General features: G+C 45.0%; 1 protein-coding gene across 17 annotated transcripts; it reads left to right on the top strand.

Moving 5' to 3' along the window:
* The first annotated feature begins 5,121 nt into the window (after positions 1–5,121).
* bub3 (BUB3 mitotic checkpoint protein) lies at positions 5,122–14,620 on the top strand. Of its 17 annotated transcripts, none has more exons than XR_016491232.1 (9): positions 5,122–6,989; positions 7,638–7,832; positions 8,306–8,375; positions 8,482–8,633; positions 8,868–9,026; positions 9,843–10,020; positions 10,550–11,490; positions 11,576–11,620; positions 11,658–14,620. XR_016491232.1 is itself a non-coding variant. In XM_036988933.2 (7 exons), the coding sequence occupies exons 2-7, from the start codon at positions 7,638–7,640 to the stop codon at positions 10,768–10,770; spliced, it is 975 nt and encodes a 324-aa protein (XP_036844828.1). In that variant the 5' UTR covers positions 5,122–6,989; the 3' UTR covers positions 10,771–14,620. The 17 variants fall into 17 exon arrangements, 1 of the variants encoding a protein (XP_036844828.1); XR_016491233.1 differs by having other exon boundaries at positions 11,536–11,617; positions 12,014–14,620; XR_016491231.1 differs by having other exon boundaries at positions 10,550–11,538; positions 11,576–11,617.
* The last annotated feature ends 3,844 nt before the right edge of the window (positions 14,621–18,464 follow it).

Genomic DNA, 18,464 nt, shown 5'->3' with positions numbered 1-18,464 from the left:
GGCCTACATTGGGGATCATGTTAGCTGACTTCGCTAGGTAGGCCTCCATTGGGGATCATGTTAGCTGACTTCGCTAGGTTGGCCTACATTGGGCATCCTGTTAGCTGACTTCGCTAGGTTGGCCTACATTGGGGATCCTGTTAGCTGACTTCGCTAGGTTGGCCTACATTGGGGATCATGTTAGCTGACTTCGCTAGGTAGGCCTCCATTGGGGATCATGTTAGCTGACTTCGCTAGGTAGGCCTACATTGGGGATCATGTTAGCTGACTTCGCTAGGTAGGCCTCCATTGGGGATCATGTTAGCTGACTTCGCTAGGTAGGCCTACATTGGGGATCATGTTAGCTGACTTCGCTAGGTAGGCCTACATTGGTTGGAGAGAAAAAATTATGTTCTGGTTAGGCGGTACATTACCGTGTTCTGGTTAGAAGGTACATTACCGTGTTCTGGTTAGGCAGTACATTACCGTGTTCTGGTTAGACAGTACATTACCGTGTTCTGGTTAGGCGGTACATTACCGTGTTCTGGTTAGGCGGTACATTACCGTGTTCTGGTTAGGCGGTACATTACCGTGTTCCGGTTAGACGGTACATTACCGTGTTCTGGTTAGACGGTACATTACCGTGTTCTGGTTAGAAGGTACATTACCGTGTTCTGGTTAGATGGTACATTACCGTGTTCTGGTTAGACAGTACATTACCGTGCTCTGGTTAGAAGGTACATTACCATGTTCTGGTTAGGCGGTGCATTACCGTGTTATGGTTAGATGGTACATTACTGTGTTCTGGTTAGGCGGTACATTGCCGTGTTCTGGTTAGATGGTACATTACTGTGTTCTGGTTATGCGGTACATTACCGTGTTCTGGTTATGCGGTGCATTACCGTGTTCTGGTTAGGCGGTACATTACCGTGTTCTGGTTATGCGGTACATTACCGTGTTCTGGTTATGCGGTACATTACCGTGTTCTGGTTAGGCGGTACATTACCGTGTGAGGCTGGCTTGTTGGCAGCATATAGCAGCACGGTTTGATTGTGGGTCAAGAATCCAGCACAGCTAGTTTGTATGAAGGTCTAGATATTACATTTGTAAATAGTAATATGCTCTAAAACGCTCTGGTGACAAAACAAACTTTGCTGCCCTGTTTCCAATCGTCCACATGGCTGGGAGAACCTATTCAAGTAGGTAAATATATTTGGAAAATGTACAAACAAAACAATGTATTATTAGCTAACTAGCTACAGTGCAGGCTTACTCAAACGAGCTGCTAACATGGCTAGCTAACTATCTAGGCAACTTTACATACTGTATAGATAGCTAGCTAAGTGAATTAAATATCACCAGCTACCTGACTTCCTATTCGCTAGCTATCTTGATGCATTTGTCACTGTAAAAAAAAAATCTCTCTAAATGCATTTGTAGGTAGCTAGCTAACAGCTATAGAGGAGGATGGCAGGATACCAGCCCCAAATGTCAAAGTGAGAGAGTAGGCTATTCTGGATAGGGCAGGTACTTTTGTCTAGTTCCTGTCCCTTGGAAGTGAGGACGGAGATAATAGTAACATAATATTAAAGTGCGGTCTAATTTGAGTATAATGAAGTCTGTATCTCCTGAGGTTTTCTGTCCTCAGATAACAGAGAGCTGAGTGAAGGCTACCTGTGTCCTGCGTAACTTCATGAGGATGGACACGAGGACCAGGAGGGGATCTGCAGCTCGCCGTCGTGTGCCAGAGGAGAAGTCTGCTGCTCTGCAGGATGTTTCAAGGATGGGGGTCCAACAACGCAGCAAGAGAGGCAATCCATGTGTGGGAGATTTTCAATCTCCTACTTCTTCGAAGAGGGTGCTGTTCCCTGGCAACACAATAGACTACACTATGCACAACCAAAGGCTCTTTAAAGAGCCATTCACATTGCAATAAGAGTTTTCTTCCATTTACTTAACTATGTCAAATGCAGTTATTCAATTCCCAGTTTCTCTCCCTTTGATTTCTACTTCTCAGGTAAGGTTGTGATGTCTGTAAAACAGAACAGGCTATTTTAAGTCACCCATATTGAAACTATGTAGAACAATTAGACCCCCTATAACCCACACACTCATGTATCAATCTGATTGATGGATTGTGTTGAGCAGTGAGCAGACTCAGGTGTATAACTGTGGCTCCTTCCACCTTCAAAGAACATACAAGAGGGCCAACCATGGAGAATAGGAAGACACTTCATTATTTCTATAACTACACTATATTGTTTGTCCTTGTGTGTCTGTACATGTTTTGAAGTACTCTGCAGCCCCTTCGTGTGGTGTGGACACCAGGTGAGGCCACACACACAGATTACTGTTGAACACTGTCACTTTAACTACCTTATTTTCTCAATAACAGTCTCTCTCCTTCACTTCATCCTTCTTTTCCTTAAATCCTCTAGGTTATATCAGCTGTGTCGGTGAACCCCTCGCGCATCTGAACTGGCTGACAGAGAGGGCACAGCATGATCAGAGGTGAGAGGTCACTTGGTCAGGACAACAGGGAAGTATTATGAAAGAGATGCTTTTACATTGAAATACAGATAGAGATGTAGTAGTCCCAGAGTTAATGATCCAAGGTCAGTTTATATTATACAGGAAGTATTATTAAAGAGATGCAGTAGTCCCAGAGTTAATGATCCCAGGTCAGTTTATATTATACAGGAAGTATTATTAAAGAGATGCAGTAGTCCCAGAGTTAATGATCCCAGGTCAGTTTATATTATACAGGAAGTATTATTAAAGAGATGCAGTAGTCCCAGAGTTAATGATCCCAGGTCAGTTTATATTATACAGGAAGTATTATTAAAGAGATGCAGTAGTCCCAGAGTTAATGATCCCAGGTCAGTTTATATTATACAGGAAGTATTATTAAAGAGATGCAGTAGTCCCAGAGTTAATGATCCCAGGTCAGTTTATATTATACAGGAAGTATTATTAAAGAGATGCAGTAGTCCCAGAGTTAATGATCCCAGGTCAGTTTATATTATACAGGAAGTATTATTAAAGAGATGCAGTAGTCCCAGAGTTAATGATCCCAGGTCAGTTTATATTATACAGGAAGTATTATTAAAGAGATGCAGTAGTCCCAGAGTTAATGATCCCAGGTCAGTTTATATTATACAGGAAGTATTATTAAAGAGATGCAGTAGTCCCAGAGTTAATGATCCCAGGTCAGTTTATATTATACAGGAAGTATTATTAAAGAGATGCAGTAGTCCCAGAGTTAATGATCCCAGGTCAGTTTATATTATACAGGAAGTATTATTAAAGAGATGCATGTATGTATTTCATCTCCTGATGATTATGATGACTGACCGTGTCAGAATAAAAAATATATATAAAAGGAAAAAAGGCTGAAACATGCTAATTCCATCTGTCTCTCGTCTGCAGGTATGATTTGATGTGAGAGAGGATGCCAACCCCCAGTCCCGTCATCGCCATCTCTCCCGCTCTTAAGATAACCTCCGGGCCGACGAGAGACACTATTATGTCATTGTGATAAACTGAGAGAATATTAGGGTAGCACCGTGATTCATTAATCATGTGCTGCCTTCCCTGCTCCTATGTTCTTACCTCTTTCCCTTCCTGTCTTTTACACCTCTCTCTCGACACCTCCTCTTTCCCTTTCTGTCTTTAACACCTCTCTCTCCTCCTCCTCTTTCCCTTCCTGTCTTTTACACCTCTCTCTCCTCCTCCTCTTTCCCTTCCTGTCTTTTACACCTCTCTCTCCTCCTCCTCTTTCCCTTCCTGTCTTTTACACCTCTCTCTCGACACCTCCTCTTTCCCTTTCTGTCTTTAACACCTCTCTCTCCTCCTCCTCTTTCCCTTCCTGTCTTTTACACCTCTCTCTCCTCCTCCTCTTTCCCTTCCTGTCTTTTACACCTCTCTCTCCTCCTCCTCTTTCCCTTCCAGTCTTTTACACCTCTCTCTCCTCCTCCTCTTTCCCTTCCTGTCTTTTACACCTCTCTCTCCTCCTCCTCTTTCCCTTCCTGTCTTTTACACCTCTCTCTCCTCCTCCTCTTTCCCTTCCTGTCTTTTACACCTCTCTCTCCTCCTCCTCTTTCCCTTCCTGTCTTTTACACCTCTCTCTCCTCCTCCTCTTTCCCTTCCTGTCTTTTACACCTCTCTCTCCTCCTCCTCTTTCCCTTCCTGTCTTTTACACCTCTCTCTCGACACCTCCTCTTTCCCTTTCTGTCTTTAACACCTCTCTCTCCTCCTCCTCTTTCCCTTCCTGTCTTTTACACCTCTCTCTCCTCCTCCTCTTTCCCTTCCTGTCTTTTACACCTCTCTCTCCTCCTCCTCTTTCCCTTCCTGTCTTTTACACCTCTCTCTCCTCCTCCTCTTTCCCTTCCTGTCTTTTACACCTCTCTCTCCTCCTCCTCTTTCCCTTCCTGTCTTTTACACCTCTCTCTCCTCCTCCTCTTTCCCTTCCTGTCTTTTACACCTCTCTCTCTCCTCCTCCTCTTTCCCTTCCTGTCTTTTACACCTCTCTCTCGACACCTCCTCTTTCTTCCTCTGTTGTTATAACGCACAACAGATGTGCATTGAAGTAAAGATTGAACTTATATTTATAATATAATATTCCAATTATAATATTTATAATGCATGTATTTATAACACTTGGAAAATGAACTTCTTTCAATAAAGCGTTTCACATTCTCTACTGGTTGAAATTAAGTCTGGTTTGATGAAATAGTCCACCTGTCCTGTGTTTATCAGATCATTGCAGATGAAGGGATTTAGATAAGGAGATGAACTGGTTTTAGAGTATTTACATGACGCATAAGAAGTGTAGTGTACTGTTTTAAAAATATATATTTCTGTATATATGAATTACAAATCAGCCTTTAACTAGTTAAATCCTGTTTCTAGTCCATTAGTTACAATGTGTAACCACTGATGTCCCAGGACCAGGATTGGTAAACACTGTTGAAGTGTATGATTGTAATACATACATGCAGACACAGCGTCATTCAAAGACAGGAATTTGATACTCCTGGTATTGGATATGACTGAAAAACCATCTCAAAGACATTCATACCTGAACTGCACATTTATTTGCCAAGGTAGAGTACATAATCAGTGAATATATTAAATGTACAGGCTACACTGTGGGGATCTCATGCATGGTAATAACTACAGTACATGATCAGTGAATATATTAAATGTTCAGGCTACAATGTGGGGATCTCATGCACGGTAATAACGACATGTATATACGACTTGGATCCTTGGCACAAAGTTATTATATAGGTTTCATTAATGTCATTCAGACTGTTTTGAAGATGATACAACTGGCTATGATAGCTGAGGTTCATAGCTAGGTTCTGAACTAATATGTATACCAAACATTTTAAGGTCCATATGTGGCCGATGTGAAATGGCTAGCTAGTTAGCGGTGGTGCGTGCTAATAGTGTTTCAGTTGGTGACGTCACTCGCTCAGAGATTTTGTGGCGCGTTGGGTAACGATGCTTTGTGACTGTGGTTGATGTGTGCAGAGGGTCCCTGGTTCGAGCCCAGGTTGAGGAGAAGGACGGAAGCTATACTGTTACACAGATCGGCTACACATCCAGGTATTGTTATCCTCCACTGCACAATAAGCAAGAAAATAGTTAGCTAGCTACGTTATTTCATCTATCTGCATTGCATGGCAAAAGTAAGCAAGGCAAGCTTACAAAATTGTACACTCAATTTGCAGTAAATTCTTCAGCTAGCTAGATTCTTTACATCCACTGTTTCACAAGACGACAGCCTGGTTTACTGGTTGTTTCAGGTGTCCCTAAAACATGAAACAACCAGAATTATAATTTCATACTCTTGTCACAACACCCATAAAGCTAGCTAGCTAATGTTAGCTAGTCAGCTAGCTTGCTAAATCACGATTTTTGTAAATTAAATTAACTAACATATTCCTCTCAACTGGACATTTTTTTGCATGATTCTTTATGACATTATAATCACATTTACTTCCATCTTAGTATTTTTGTCAGCCATCTTTGCTGAAGAAAGTCTCCAGCCTTGGGCATAGCTTCAAATTTGTCATGGGAGCCACTCGATATGATTGGTCATTGCCCAGCGGTCACGCTGGTGATTTGCATACATTTGGGTAAAGTTGATATTTTTCACCGCCTCCCACGCCATGTTCGCACCGCCCGAAGAACCCCGCCCCCTTCCATTGAAAATGAATGGGAAGCGGTGTTTCACCGCGCCGCGTCTTGTGCTAGTGTACACGGGGCATGAAGTACCATGGCAAATGCGCCATTCTGCTGCTAGACAGACAGAGCCCACAAAACATGGGAAATTAACCAAAACCACTCACACTTGTCATATTTGTTCAGGTTCATTTTATATCTCTCAAATATTAAATGAATGGCGCCCAATATTGAGATATATCGTGAGGCTACCCTACATATCTGAAATTACATGATTATTAATGTTTACTGGTCGTGAAAAGCAAGCAGTTACTTGCTGTATAACTTTAAAGATTAGAACAACATTTGCGCAATGGAATAATTTGACATTTTGTAGGCCTGACTATGTTCTTCAAGAGGTGATGATATTACAACCAAATAGTTACAATTTATTTAACAATTCTTCTAAAAACGACAACAGAGTTGTCAAACTAGTTTTTAAGATACTGTCATTTGAAGTATGTCCCATATCACATGACCCATGTACTCGACAACGGAGTTGTCAAACGTTTTTTTTAGATACTGTCATTTGAAGTATGTCCCATATCACATGACCCATGTACTCGACAACGGAAGAGAACTTTCAAAGAATCACGAGCCAGGCGGGAAAGTTGGTTATTCGTTCTGACCAATCAATTCACTCGTGTAGCAACGCCGCTGCGGAGTGTCTACAGCGGAGAGGGACGAGGAAGCGAACATATTAGTCTATAAGATAAACGAGTTATTTTTCTTCTTCCAATTTTATACCCAAGGAGATACTTCAGCGTAAACCAAGAACGGTGAGTTAAAAAAAATCTAATTGATTGACAAAATAATCTAGCTAACGCATTATCAATCTATAGCTAGCTTGCAAACGGCTAGTCGGTGAGAGCTTTCACCATCCACGCTTGCTAGTTAGCTAGTAGCTAACGTTAGCCAATGTTACCCGATAGAAAACAGCTGATTAGTTCATGTTAGCCAATGTTACCCGATAGAAAACAGCTGATTAGCTAACGTTAGCCAATGTGCAAGTAGTTGAGACCAAGTTGGCTAGCTTCTGCGGATCAACTAGCTAGCCAGTTATGTATACTAGCTAGTTAATTACATTAGCTAGCCTACCTACCCTCCCAACTAGCTTGCTAACTTGCTATATTTTCAGCACACCCAATTCATGTTCTTGAATTTCCAGGACTGTAACGTTCTTGTGTATCAAACTTTACATGTCATGTTGCGTTACATGTTGGCAGGTTTGTTTATTTCGCCAACACAAGTATGTCAGCTTAGCTAGCAAGATAAGCATCATACCTGGTCATGTTATGGTTTTCAAGAGATCCATCCCGGCTTTCTCCATCTACTTCAGGGGTGAACTACTCTACAGGAAAGCTCCCTACCCTCCTACAGAATCCCAGTATGGCCTAATAGCTTTGGTATCTGTTCTCTCCCTGCAGATGACTGGTTCGAACGAGTACAAACTGAACCAGGGACCAGAGGACAGTATCTCTGCTGTGAAGTTCAGCCCCAGTACAGGCCAGTTCCTTCTAGTGTCCTCTTGGGACTGTACTGTCCGGCTCTACGATGTGGCAGGAAACTCCATGAGGATCAAGTATTCTCACCTGGCACCTGTGCTGGATTGTGCTTTCTATGTAAACAAGTTTTTAATTTGTCATAAGCGTTTCCATAGTAATCAGTTACTCCATTTTAAATGCAGAGTTGGCTACTTTGCCACACACAGACACATGTATAACGGATGTTAAACTGCTAGCTTAGTTAGCGGTGGTGGGCGCTACTAGCATTTCAATCGGGTGACGTCACTCGCTCTGAGACCTTGAAGTAGTGGTTCCCTTTGCTCTGCAAGGGTTGTGGCTTTTGTGGAGCGATGGGTAACGATGCTTCGTGGGTGACTGTTGTTGATGTGTGCAGAGGCTACCTGGTTCGAGGGCGGGGCGAGGGGACGGACTAAAGTTATACTGTTACACACACACACACCAAGAAGAAAAAACATGACAATATTGTTAAAAGTACATTTCTACAAACAAAGTTACAATGTAGTCAAAATGGTGTCTCCCTCCCCCCCGGTCAAGGAACACGTTTGAGTCAGATATCTCTTCTCTTGTAGGACCCTACACATGCCTGGAGCGGAGGCTTGGACACGCAGTTGAAAACCCACGACTTGAATACAGATCAAGGTGTGCCTGTCAATATATCACCACTGAATTGTGTGCTTCCTGTTATTATTAAATGAACAGTTTTTTTTTTTTTTTTACGGTCCATATTTTTCTCCCTTGTGTGTAGATACAATAGTTGGGACACACGACGCCCCCATTCGCTGTGTGGAATACTGTCCAGAGGTCAACGTCATGGTAACAGGTAGCTGGGATAGGTCAGTCAGGCTGTGGGACCCCAGGACCCCCTGCAACGCTGGCACCTTCACACAACCTGAAAAGGTGGAGCTATCAAAACTCTGTATGAAACATTCCTGGGATTTTATATGTCTGTTCATAAAGACCAAAGCAGACATTGACCTCATTTTCAATTCTGATTTTAAAGTTTAAAAAATGAATAGTCTGTTTTTGTTGAGAATGGGACATACTTACAGGCATATGGACGTTGAGAGAGAAATTGATTGTGATACACACATTTTAAGATTGTTCTCATGTCTTTTGTCTCTTTTAACAAAGGTGTACACCCTCTCTGTGGCTGGTGACCGGCTGATAGTGGGGACAGCAGGGAGGAGGGTGTTGGTCTGGGACCTGAGGAATATGGGCTACGTCCAGCAGAGGAGAGAGTCCAGTCTGAAATACCAGACACGAGCCATCAGGGCCTTCCCTAACAAACAGGTAAACCTCTAGACTAGCTCAGTACCAGACACGAGCCATCAGGGCCTTCCCGAACAAACAGGTAAACCTCTAGACTAGCTCAGTACCAGACACGAACCATCAGGGCTCAGGTAAACCTCTAGACTAGCTCAGAACCAGACACGAGCCATTGGGGCCTTCCCTAACAGGTAAACCTCTAGACTAGCTCAGTACCAGACATTAGCCATCAGGGCCTTCCCTAACAAACAGGTAAACCTCTAGACTAGCTCAGTACCAGACATTAGCCATCGGGGCCTTCCCTAACAGGTAAACCTCTAGACTAGCTCAGTACCAGACATTAGCCATCAGGGCCTTCCCTAACAGGTAAACCTCTAGACTAGCTCAGTACCAGACATTAGCCATCGGGGCCTTCCCTAACAGGTAAACCTCTAGACTAGCTCAGTACCAGACATTAGCCATCAGGGCCTTCCCTAACAGGTAAACCTCTAGACTAGCTCAGTACCAGACATTAGCCATCGGGGCTCAGGTAAACCTCTAGACTAGCTCAGGAGCCATCAGGGCCTTCCCTAACAAACAGGTAAACCTCTAGTCTAGCTCAGGAGCCATCAGGGCCTTCCCTAACAAACAGGTAAACCTCTAGACTAGCTCAGTACTTCTCTAACCTCTCATTGGGACCCCCCCCCCCCCCCCCCCCCCATGACCTTGGCATTGCTAAGTGTCACACTCTAACCAGCTGAGCCCGACAGGACCACACATCGTTGTCTGTCTGGTGTGACCAGGTGTTTGTTTGTTTTTGAAGGGCCTATGTGACCAGGTGTTTATTGTCTGTTTTTGAAGGGCTACGTCCTGAGCTCCATAGAAGGACGTGTTGCTGTGGAGTACCTGGACCCCAGCCAGGAAATGCAGAAGAAGAAGTACGCCTTCAAGTGCCACCGGCTGAAGGAGAACGGCATAGAACAGGTCTATCCCGTCAACGCCATCTCCTTCCACGGTGTCCACAACACCTTCGCCACAGGTGGGATACTTTCTATTGGCACTAATAAAACTCAGCAGTCGTTCGTCATGAAGACTGCTTTTCAAATGATCAACTACAATAAAAAACAAGAACAATTATTGATCCAGAAAAAAAATAAAAAACAAGAACAATTATTGATCCAGAAAAAAAATAAAAAACAAGAACAATTATTGATCCAGAAAAAAAATAAAAAACAAGAACAATTATTGATCCAGATTTTTTTTTTTTAAACAAGAACAATTATTGATCCAGAATAAATGTTTTAAAAAAGAACGTTATTTTATCCAGAATAAATAAAAAATAAAAACAATGATCCATGAGCTTGGTTTTATTTCCTGTTTTATGGTCTATTATCATGTGACCTTTTTGGATTCATATCGCCGTGGTTACACTCAAGAGAACACTTGATGAATGATTAGCCTCCAGATTATAATCTTATAAAACTCGTAACTCCTCTGTAGATACATTTCCATTTTCGTTCCTCCGGTTGACCTTGAAAATCTCTCTCTCTCTCTCGTCCTTCGACCAGGTGGCTCAGACGGCTTTGTGAACATCTGGGACCCTTTCAACAAGAAGCGTCTGTGTCAGTTTCACCGCTACCCCACGTCTATCGCCTCCCTGGCCTTCAGTAACGACGGCTCCACGCTGGCCATCGCCTCCTCTTACATGCAAGAGCAGGGAGACATCAGCCACCCGGAGGACACCATCTTCATCCGTCAGGTCACAGACGCAGAGACGAAGCCCAAGTGAGTTCGGGACAAGTCCTCCTGTCTGATTCACACGGATGGGGCCCGGTCTGATTCTGAAACCGTGCTGCCTCGGGTAGTTTCTTTTCACGTTGTCTTCTTTCGGCACTGTTAGCTACAGCAACCACGATACAGGATTTACTTCATGGTGGATCCAGGCCAGCCCAGTACGGCTCGGCTCGGTTCGGCCCTATAGTGTGAAGCAGAACATCTGGTCCACATCCCGGTGGTCTTGTCTGGACTGCAACGCCACACTGCCCCTCACACTTTTTTTGGTACATATGAATGGCAGCATTGACCAGGGAGCAGGCAGCTGGTATTTATCTGGCCATCTAGCTCTCGCTCTCTTTAGCTCTCTCCAACTTTTTCAATATCCCCGTAGTTGACAGACCGATGAGGACTTGACAAAAATGGCTGCCTCCTGATCTGTATGTGGATGTGTGGCTCCAGGAGAGTCCTGAAGACAGCTGAATGGCTCCATCTATACAAAACAACCTTCGCTGACCTTTGTTCATCTGCCTATATTTGTTGGATTTAAAGTTTATTTTAATTTTTTTTTACTGTTCCCATTTATTTGTACTTTAAAAATGAAACGTGAAGCTTTATTAACAAATGTAAAAGGACTCCCCATGTGTTTTCAGTTGTATCTAGCCCCGCCCCTCTCATAAACTGGTGAAATTAGGTTGTATCTAGCCCCGCCCCTCTAATAAACTGGTGAAATTAGGTTGTTGTGTCTAGCCCCGCCCCTCTAATAAACGGGTGAAATTAGGTTGTCTAGCCCCGCCCATCTCATAAACTGGTGAAATTAGGTTGTGTCTAGCCCCGCCCCTCTAATAAACTGGTGAAATTAGGTTGTCTAGCCCCACCCATCTCATAAACTGGTTAAATTAGGTTGTGTCTAGCCCCGCCCATCTCATAAACTGGTGAAATTAGGTTGTTGTGTCTAGCCCCGCCCATCTCATAAACAGGTGAAATTAGGTTGTTGTGTCTAGCCCCGCCCATCTCATAAACTGGTGAAATTAGGTTGTTGTGTCTAGCCCCCGCCCATCTCATAAACTGGTGAAATTAGGTTGTGTCTAGCCCCGCCCATCTCATAAACTGGTGAAATTAGGTTGTTGTGTCTAGCCCCGCCCATCTCATAAACTGGTGAAATTAGGTTGTTGTGTCTAGCCCCCGCCCCTCTAATAAACTGGTGAAATTAGGTTGTTGTGTCTAGCCTCGCCCCTCTAATAAACTGGTGAAATTAGGTTGTATCTAGCCCCGCCCCTCTAATAAACTAGTGAAATTCGGTTGTATCTAGCCCCGCCCCTCTTATTGCATCACTCTTCTCAGACCAATTGAAAAGGAATAAGGTTTTTTTTCTGTAATGACATGACTATTGATTTGTCTAAAGAGTCGAATAAAGACAAAAATCAAATTTGTTGCGGTAATGCATTTTCCAATAATCAATGAAGACATGTTAATGACTCCAGAGATCCTGCTCCAGCAGGGGAATTGATGTCAGAGCGGAGAATTACGGTTTCCACGTCCCTCCTCCTGTGATGAGATGCAGTACTATGGGACCCACTACTTCACATGGGTCGCTCACCAGCAGTTGGCAGAGCATAAAGACAGGAAACTCTCAGGACCCTGTTTCTCTCTCTCTGTTTCTCTCTCTCTCTCTCTGTTTCTCTCTCTCTCTCTCTCTGTTTCTCTCTCTCTCTGTTTCTCTCTCTCTGTTTCTCTCTCTCTCTGTTTCTCTCTCTCTGTTTCTCTCTCTCTGTTTCTCTCTCTCTGTTTCTCTCTCTCTGTTTCTCTCTCTCTCTTTCTCTCTCTCTGTTTCTCTCTCTCTCTCTCTCTGTTTCTCTCTCTCTGTTTCTCTCTCTGTTTCTCTCTGTTTCTCTCTCTCTGTTTCTCTCTTTCTGTTTCTCTCTCTCTCTCTGTTTCTCTCTCTCTCTGTTTCTCTCTCTCTCTCTGTTTCTCTCTCTCTCTCTGTTTCTCTCTGTTTCTCTCTCTCTCTCTGTTTCTCTCTCTGTTTCTCTCTCTCTGTTTCTCTCTTTCTGTTTCTCTCTCTCTCTGTTTCTCTCTCTCTCTGTTTCTCTCTGTTTCTCTCTTTCTGTTTCTCTCTCTCTCTCCGTTTCTCTCTTTCTGTTTCTCTCTCCCTCTCTCTCTGTTTCTCTCTCTCTCTTAAAGTGAATTACAGAAACCCTTAACAAGGTTTCAGCCCTGTCCCGCTCCGTATCATAACAGATGGGGTCGACCATTCATTCATAGATTACAAAGCTGAATTGAACCAGAAGCTGCTGTTTTTTTTCCTTCTTCCCAGTTGTCTGGTTTCTATCAATAGTGAAGGAGGCAGTTGAGGGGAATCTCTTAAGGGACTTCAGTACCAAGTAACCTCCTCCATTTTGATATTCTCTTCCAGTCTGCCTAATTGATTTGATTCTAAGAAGAGGGGCTGTGTGTTTATACCCAGGTCTTTTATTGATTTGATTCTAAGACGGGGCTGTGTGTTTATACCCAGGTCTTCTATTGATTTGATTCTAAGAAGAGGGGCTGTGTGTTTATACCCAGGTCTTCTATTGATTTGATTCTAAGAAGAGGGGCTGTGTGTTTATACCCAGGTCTTTTATTGATTTGATTCTAAGGGGCTGTGTGTTTATACCCAGGTCTTTTATTGATTTGATTCTAAGAAGAGGGGCTGTGTGTTTATACCCAGGTCTTCTATTGATTTGATTCTAAGACGGGGCTGTGTGTTTATACCCAGGTCTTTAATTGATTTGATTCTAAGACGGGGCTGTGTGTTTATACCCAGGTCTTTAATTGATTTGATTCTAAGAAGAGGGGCTGTGTGTTTATACCCAGGTCTTTTATTGATTTGATTCTAAGGGTTGTGTGTTTATACCCAGGTCTTCTATTGATTTGATTCTAAGACGGGGCTGTGTGTTTATACCCAGGTCTTTTATTGATTTGATTCTAAGAAGAGGGGCTGTGTGTTTATACCCAGGTCTTTAATTGATTTGATTCTAAGAAGAGGGGCTGTGTGTTTATACCCAGGTCTTTAATTGATTTGATTCTAAGAAGAGGGGCTGTGTGTTTATACCCAGGTCTTCTATTGATTTGATTCTAAGAAGAGGGGCTGTGTGTTTATACCCAGGTCTTCTATTGATTTGATTCTAAGAAGAGGGGCTGTGTGTTTATACCCAGGTCTTCTATTGATTTGATTCTAAGAAGAGGGGCTGTGTGTTTATACCCAGGTCTTTAATTTGACCGCATTAGGACAGGGAACAGAAAGGAAGTGACTTTCCCAAGTGGAGTGTGACGGTGGAGTTGGTTACTCTCTCCACAGCGGTCCATTTGAATGGCTTCTTCTCAAGTTGACTATTACCCCCCCCTCCCCCATAGGTGGGGAAATGAATGACACGCTTCACCTTTTTAACAACACACTAACGTTGGAAGATATTATTCTGGGTCTGTTCCCCCCCCCTCTAAAGTCTCCACGTCTCTCTGAAGTCTGTTTAACTTCTGAAGATGATATTCTGGACAGAATATCTCAATGGATCCCTCATTTTACATGCTGTCCTGGTTTTACTGTCTGTTTTCTCCTGATTTCCTTTTAAATCTATTTGTCTTCATTCTTTTACAAGTTGTTATTAGTTGTTATCCTGTCTCCTTTTTGTAGGCATTCTTCTTCTTGTGTTTTATTCAAGCCAACTGTTTGAGGTTTCTCTTTTCTTCCCATAAAGTCATTAACCATTTACCAGATGTAGATGGAAAACATTATAATGGTGGTATTTATCATTCTGTGGAACTCAGCTGCCGTTGCATTGAAGCAAAAAAAAACAGTTTTGAAATAAAATAATAAAAATAGAAAATGTTGTTCTCCTGCTGTAATTGAAAATGTTTCCCTCTGAGGGGGGGGAGTTCTTCAAGACCAGGGTAAGGTGTGTTTAGGGGGGGAGTTCTTCAAGACCAGGGTAAGGTGTGTTTAGGGGGGGGAGTTCTTCAAGACCAGGGTAAGGTGTGTTTAGGGGGGGAGTTCTTCAAGACCAGGGTAAGGTGTGTTTAGGGGGGGAGTTCTTCAAGACCAGGGTAAGGTGTGTTTAGGGGGGGAGTTCTTCAAGACCAGGGTAAGGTGTGTTTAGGGGGGGGGGGGTTCTTCAAGACCAGGGTAAGGTGTGTTTAGGGGGGGGGGGGGTTCTTCAAGACCAGGGTAAGGTGTGTTTAGGGGGGGGGAGTTCTTCAAGACCAGGGTAAGGTGTGTTTAGGGGGGAGTTCTTCAAGACCAGGGTAAGGTGTGTTTAGGGGGGGAGTTCTTCAAGACCAGGGTAAGGTGTGTTTAGGGGGGGAGTTCTTCAAGACCAGGGTAAGGTGTGTTTAGGGGGGGGGGGGGTTCTTCAAGACCAGGGTAAGGTGTGTTTAGGGGGGGGGGGGGGGGTTCTTCAAGACCAGGGTAAGGTGTGTTTAGGGGGGGGAGTTCTTCAAGACCAGGGTAAGGTGTGTTTAGGGGGGGGGAGTTCTTCAAGACCAGGGTAAGGTGTGTTTAGGGGGGGGGGAGTTCTTCAAGACCAGGGTAAGGTGTGTTTAGGGGGGGAGTTCTTCAAGACCAGGGTAAGGTGTGTTTGGGGGGGGGAGTTCTTCAAGACCAGGGTAAGGTGTGTTTAGGGGGGGGGGAGTTCTTCAAGACCAGGGGAAGGTGTGTTTAGGGGGGGAGTTCTTCAAGACCAGGGTAAGGTGTGTTTAGGGGGGGAGTTCTTCAAGACCAGGGTAAGGTGTGTTTAGGGGGGGGAGTTCTTAAAGACTGAGGTAAGGTGTGTTTAGGGGGGGAGTTCTTCAAGACCAGGGTAAGGTGTGTTTAGGGGGGGAGTTCTTCAAGACCAGGGTAAGGTGTGTTTAGAGGGGGGGAGTTCTTCAAGACCAGGGTAAGGTGTGTTTAGGGGGGGAGTTCTTCAAGACCAGGGTAAGGTGTGTTTAGGGGGGGGGGGAGTTCAAGACCAGGGTAAGGTGTGTTTAGGGGGGGAGTTCTTAAAGACCAGGGTAAGGTGTGTTTAGGGGGGGAGTTCTTCAAGACCAGGGTAAGATGTGTTTAGGGGGGAGTTCTTCAAGACCAGGGTAAGGTGTGTTTAGGTGGGGGAGTTCTTCAAGACCAGGGTAAGGTGTGTTTAGGGGGGGAGTTCTTAAAGACCAGGGTAAGGTGTTTAGGGGGGGAGTTCTTAAAGACCAGGGTAAGGTGTGTTTAGGGGGGGGGGGAGTTCTTCAAGACCAGGGTAAGGTGTGTTTAGGGGGGGAGTTCTTCAAGACCAGGGTAAGGTGTGTTTAGGGGGGGAGTTCTTAAAGACCAGGGTAAGGTGTGTTTAGGGGGGGAGTTCTTAAAGACCAGGGTAAGGTGTGTTTAGGGGGGGAGTTCTTAAAGACCAGGGTAAGGTGTGTTTAGGGGGGGAGTTCTTCAAGACCAGGGTAAGGTGTGTTTAGGGGGGAGTTCTTCAAGACCAGAGTAAGGTGTGTTTAGGGGGGAGTTCTTCAAGACCAGGGTAAGGTGTGTTTAGGGGGGGAGTTCTTAAAGACCAGGGTAAGGTGTGTTTAGGGGGGGAGTTCTTCAAGACCAGGGTAAGGTGTGTTTAGGGGGGGAGTTCTTCAAGACCAGGGTAAGGTGTGTTTAGGGGGGGAGTTCTTAAAGACCAGGGTAAGGTGTGTTTAGGGGGGTAGTTCTTCAAGACCAGGGTAAGGTGTGTTTAGGGGGGGGGGAGTTCTTCAAGACCAGGGTAAGGTGTGTTTAGGGGGGGGGTTCTTCAAGACCAGGGTAAGGTGTGTTTATGGGGGGAGTTCTTCAAGACCAGGGTAAGGTGTGTTTAGGGGGGGGGAGTTCTTCAAGACCAGGGTAAGGTGTGTTTAGGGGGGGGGAGTTCTTCAAGACCAGGGGAAGGTGTGTTTAGGGGGGGAGTTCTTCAAGACCAGGGTAAGGTGTGTTTAGGGGGGGAGTTCTTCAAGACCAGGGTAAGGTGTGTTTAGGGGGGGGAGTTCTTAAAGACTGAGGTAAGGTGTGTTTAGGGGGGGAGTTCTTCAAGACCAGGGTAAGGTGTGTTTAGGGGGGGAGTTCTTCAAGACCAGGGTAACGTGTGTTTAGAGGGGGGGAGTTCTTCAAGACCAGGGTAAGGTGTGTTTAGGGGGGGAGTTCTTCAAGACCAGGGTAAGGTGTGTTTAGGGGGGGGGGGAGTTCAAGACCAGGGTAAGGTGTGTTTAGGGGGGGAGTTCTTCAAGACCAGGGTAAGGTGTGTTTAGGGGGGGAGTTCTTCAAGACCAGGGTAAGGTGTGTTTAGGGGGGGGGGAGTTCTTCAAGACCAGGGTAAGGTGTGTTTAGGGGGGGAGTTCTTCAAGACCAGGGTAAGGTGTGTTTAGGGGGGGGAGTTCTTCAAGACCAGGGTAAGGTGTGTTTAGGGGGGGGGAGTTCTTCAAGACCAGGGTAAGGTGTGTTTAGGGGGGGGGAGTTCTTCAAGACCAGGGTAAGGTGTGTTTAGGGGGGGGAGTTCTTCAAGACCAGGGTAAGGTGTGTTTAGGGGGGGGAGTTCTTCAAGACCAGGGTAAGGTGTGTTTAGGAGTTCTTCAAGACCAGGGTAAGGTGTGTTTAGGGGGGAGTTCTTCAAGACCAGGGTAAGGTGTGTTTAGGGGGGGGAGTTCTTCAAGACCAGGGTATGGTGTGTTTAGGGGGGGGAGTTCTTCAAGACCAGGGTAAGGTGTGTTTAGGGGGGGAGTTCTTCAAGACCAGGGTAAGGTGTGTTTAGGGGGGGAGTTCTTCAAGACCAGGGTAAGGTGTGTTTAGGGGGGGAGTTCTTCAAGACCAGGGTAAGGTGTGTTTAGGGGGGGAGTTCTTCAAGACCAGGGTAAGGTGTGTTTAGGGGGGGGGAGTTCTTCAAGACCAGGGTAAGGTGTGTTTAGGGGGGGAGTTCTTCAAGACCAGGGTAAGGTGTGTTTAGGGGGGGAGTTCTTAAAGACCAGGGTAAGGTGTGTTTAGGGGGGGAGTTCTTCAAGACCAGGGTAAGGTGTGTTTAGGGGGGGAGTTCTTCAAGACCACGGTAAGGTGTGTTTAGAGGGGGAGTTCTTCAAGACCAGGGTAAGGTGTGTTTAGGGGGGGAGTTCTTCAAGACCAGGGTAAGGTGTGTTTAGGGGGGAGTTCTTAAAGACCAGGGTAAGGTGTGTTTAGGGGGGAGTTCTTCAAGACCAGGGTAAGGTGTGTTTAGGGGGGGAGTTCTTCAAGACCAGGGTAAGGTGTGTTTAGGGGGGGAGTTCTTCAAGACCAGGGTAAGGTGTGTTTAGGGGGGGAGTTCTTAAAGACCAGGGTAAGGTGTGTTTAGGGGGGGGAGTTCTTCAAGACCAGGGTAAGGTGTGTTTAGGGGGGAGTTCTTCAAGACCAGGGTAAGGTGTGTTTAGGGGGGGAGTTCTTCAAGACCAGGGTACGGTGTGTTTAGGGGGGGAGTTCTTCAAGACCAGGGTAAGGTGTGTTTAGGGGGGAGTTCTTCAAGACCAGGGTAAGGTGTGTTTAGGGGGGGGAGTTCTTCAAGACCAGGTTAAGGTGTGTTTAGGGGGGGAGTTCTTCAAGACCAGGGTACGGTGTGTTTAGGGGGGGGGGGTTCTTCAAGACCAGGGTAAGGTGTGTTTAGGGGGGGGAGTTCTTAAAGACCAGGGTAAGGTGTGTTTAGGGGGGGGGGGTTCTTCAAGACCAGG

Source organism: Oncorhynchus mykiss, chromosome 23, assembly GCF_057628025.1.
Source record: "Oncorhynchus mykiss isolate SJ-2025 chromosome 23, ASM5762802v1, whole genome shotgun sequence".
Classification (NCBI taxonomy): domain Eukaryota; kingdom Metazoa; phylum Chordata; class Actinopteri; order Salmoniformes; family Salmonidae; genus Oncorhynchus; species Oncorhynchus mykiss.
This window is presented reverse-complemented; position numbering and strand designations above follow the sequence as displayed.

Bases quoted from the DNA above. Each gene is read 5' to 3' on its own strand.
- bub3 (XM_036988933.2), top strand. From the start codon at position 7,638: ATGACTGGTTCGAACGAGTACAAACTGAACCAGGGACCAGAGGACAGT. The intron at 7,833-8,305 runs GTAAACAAGTTT...CTTCTCTTGTAG, and splicing joins TGCTGGATTGTGCTTTCTAT to GACCCTACACATGCCTGGAG. The intron at 8,376-8,481 runs GTGTGCCTGTCA...CCTTGTGTGTAG, and splicing joins CGACTTGAATACAGATCAAG to ATACAATAGTTGGGACACAC.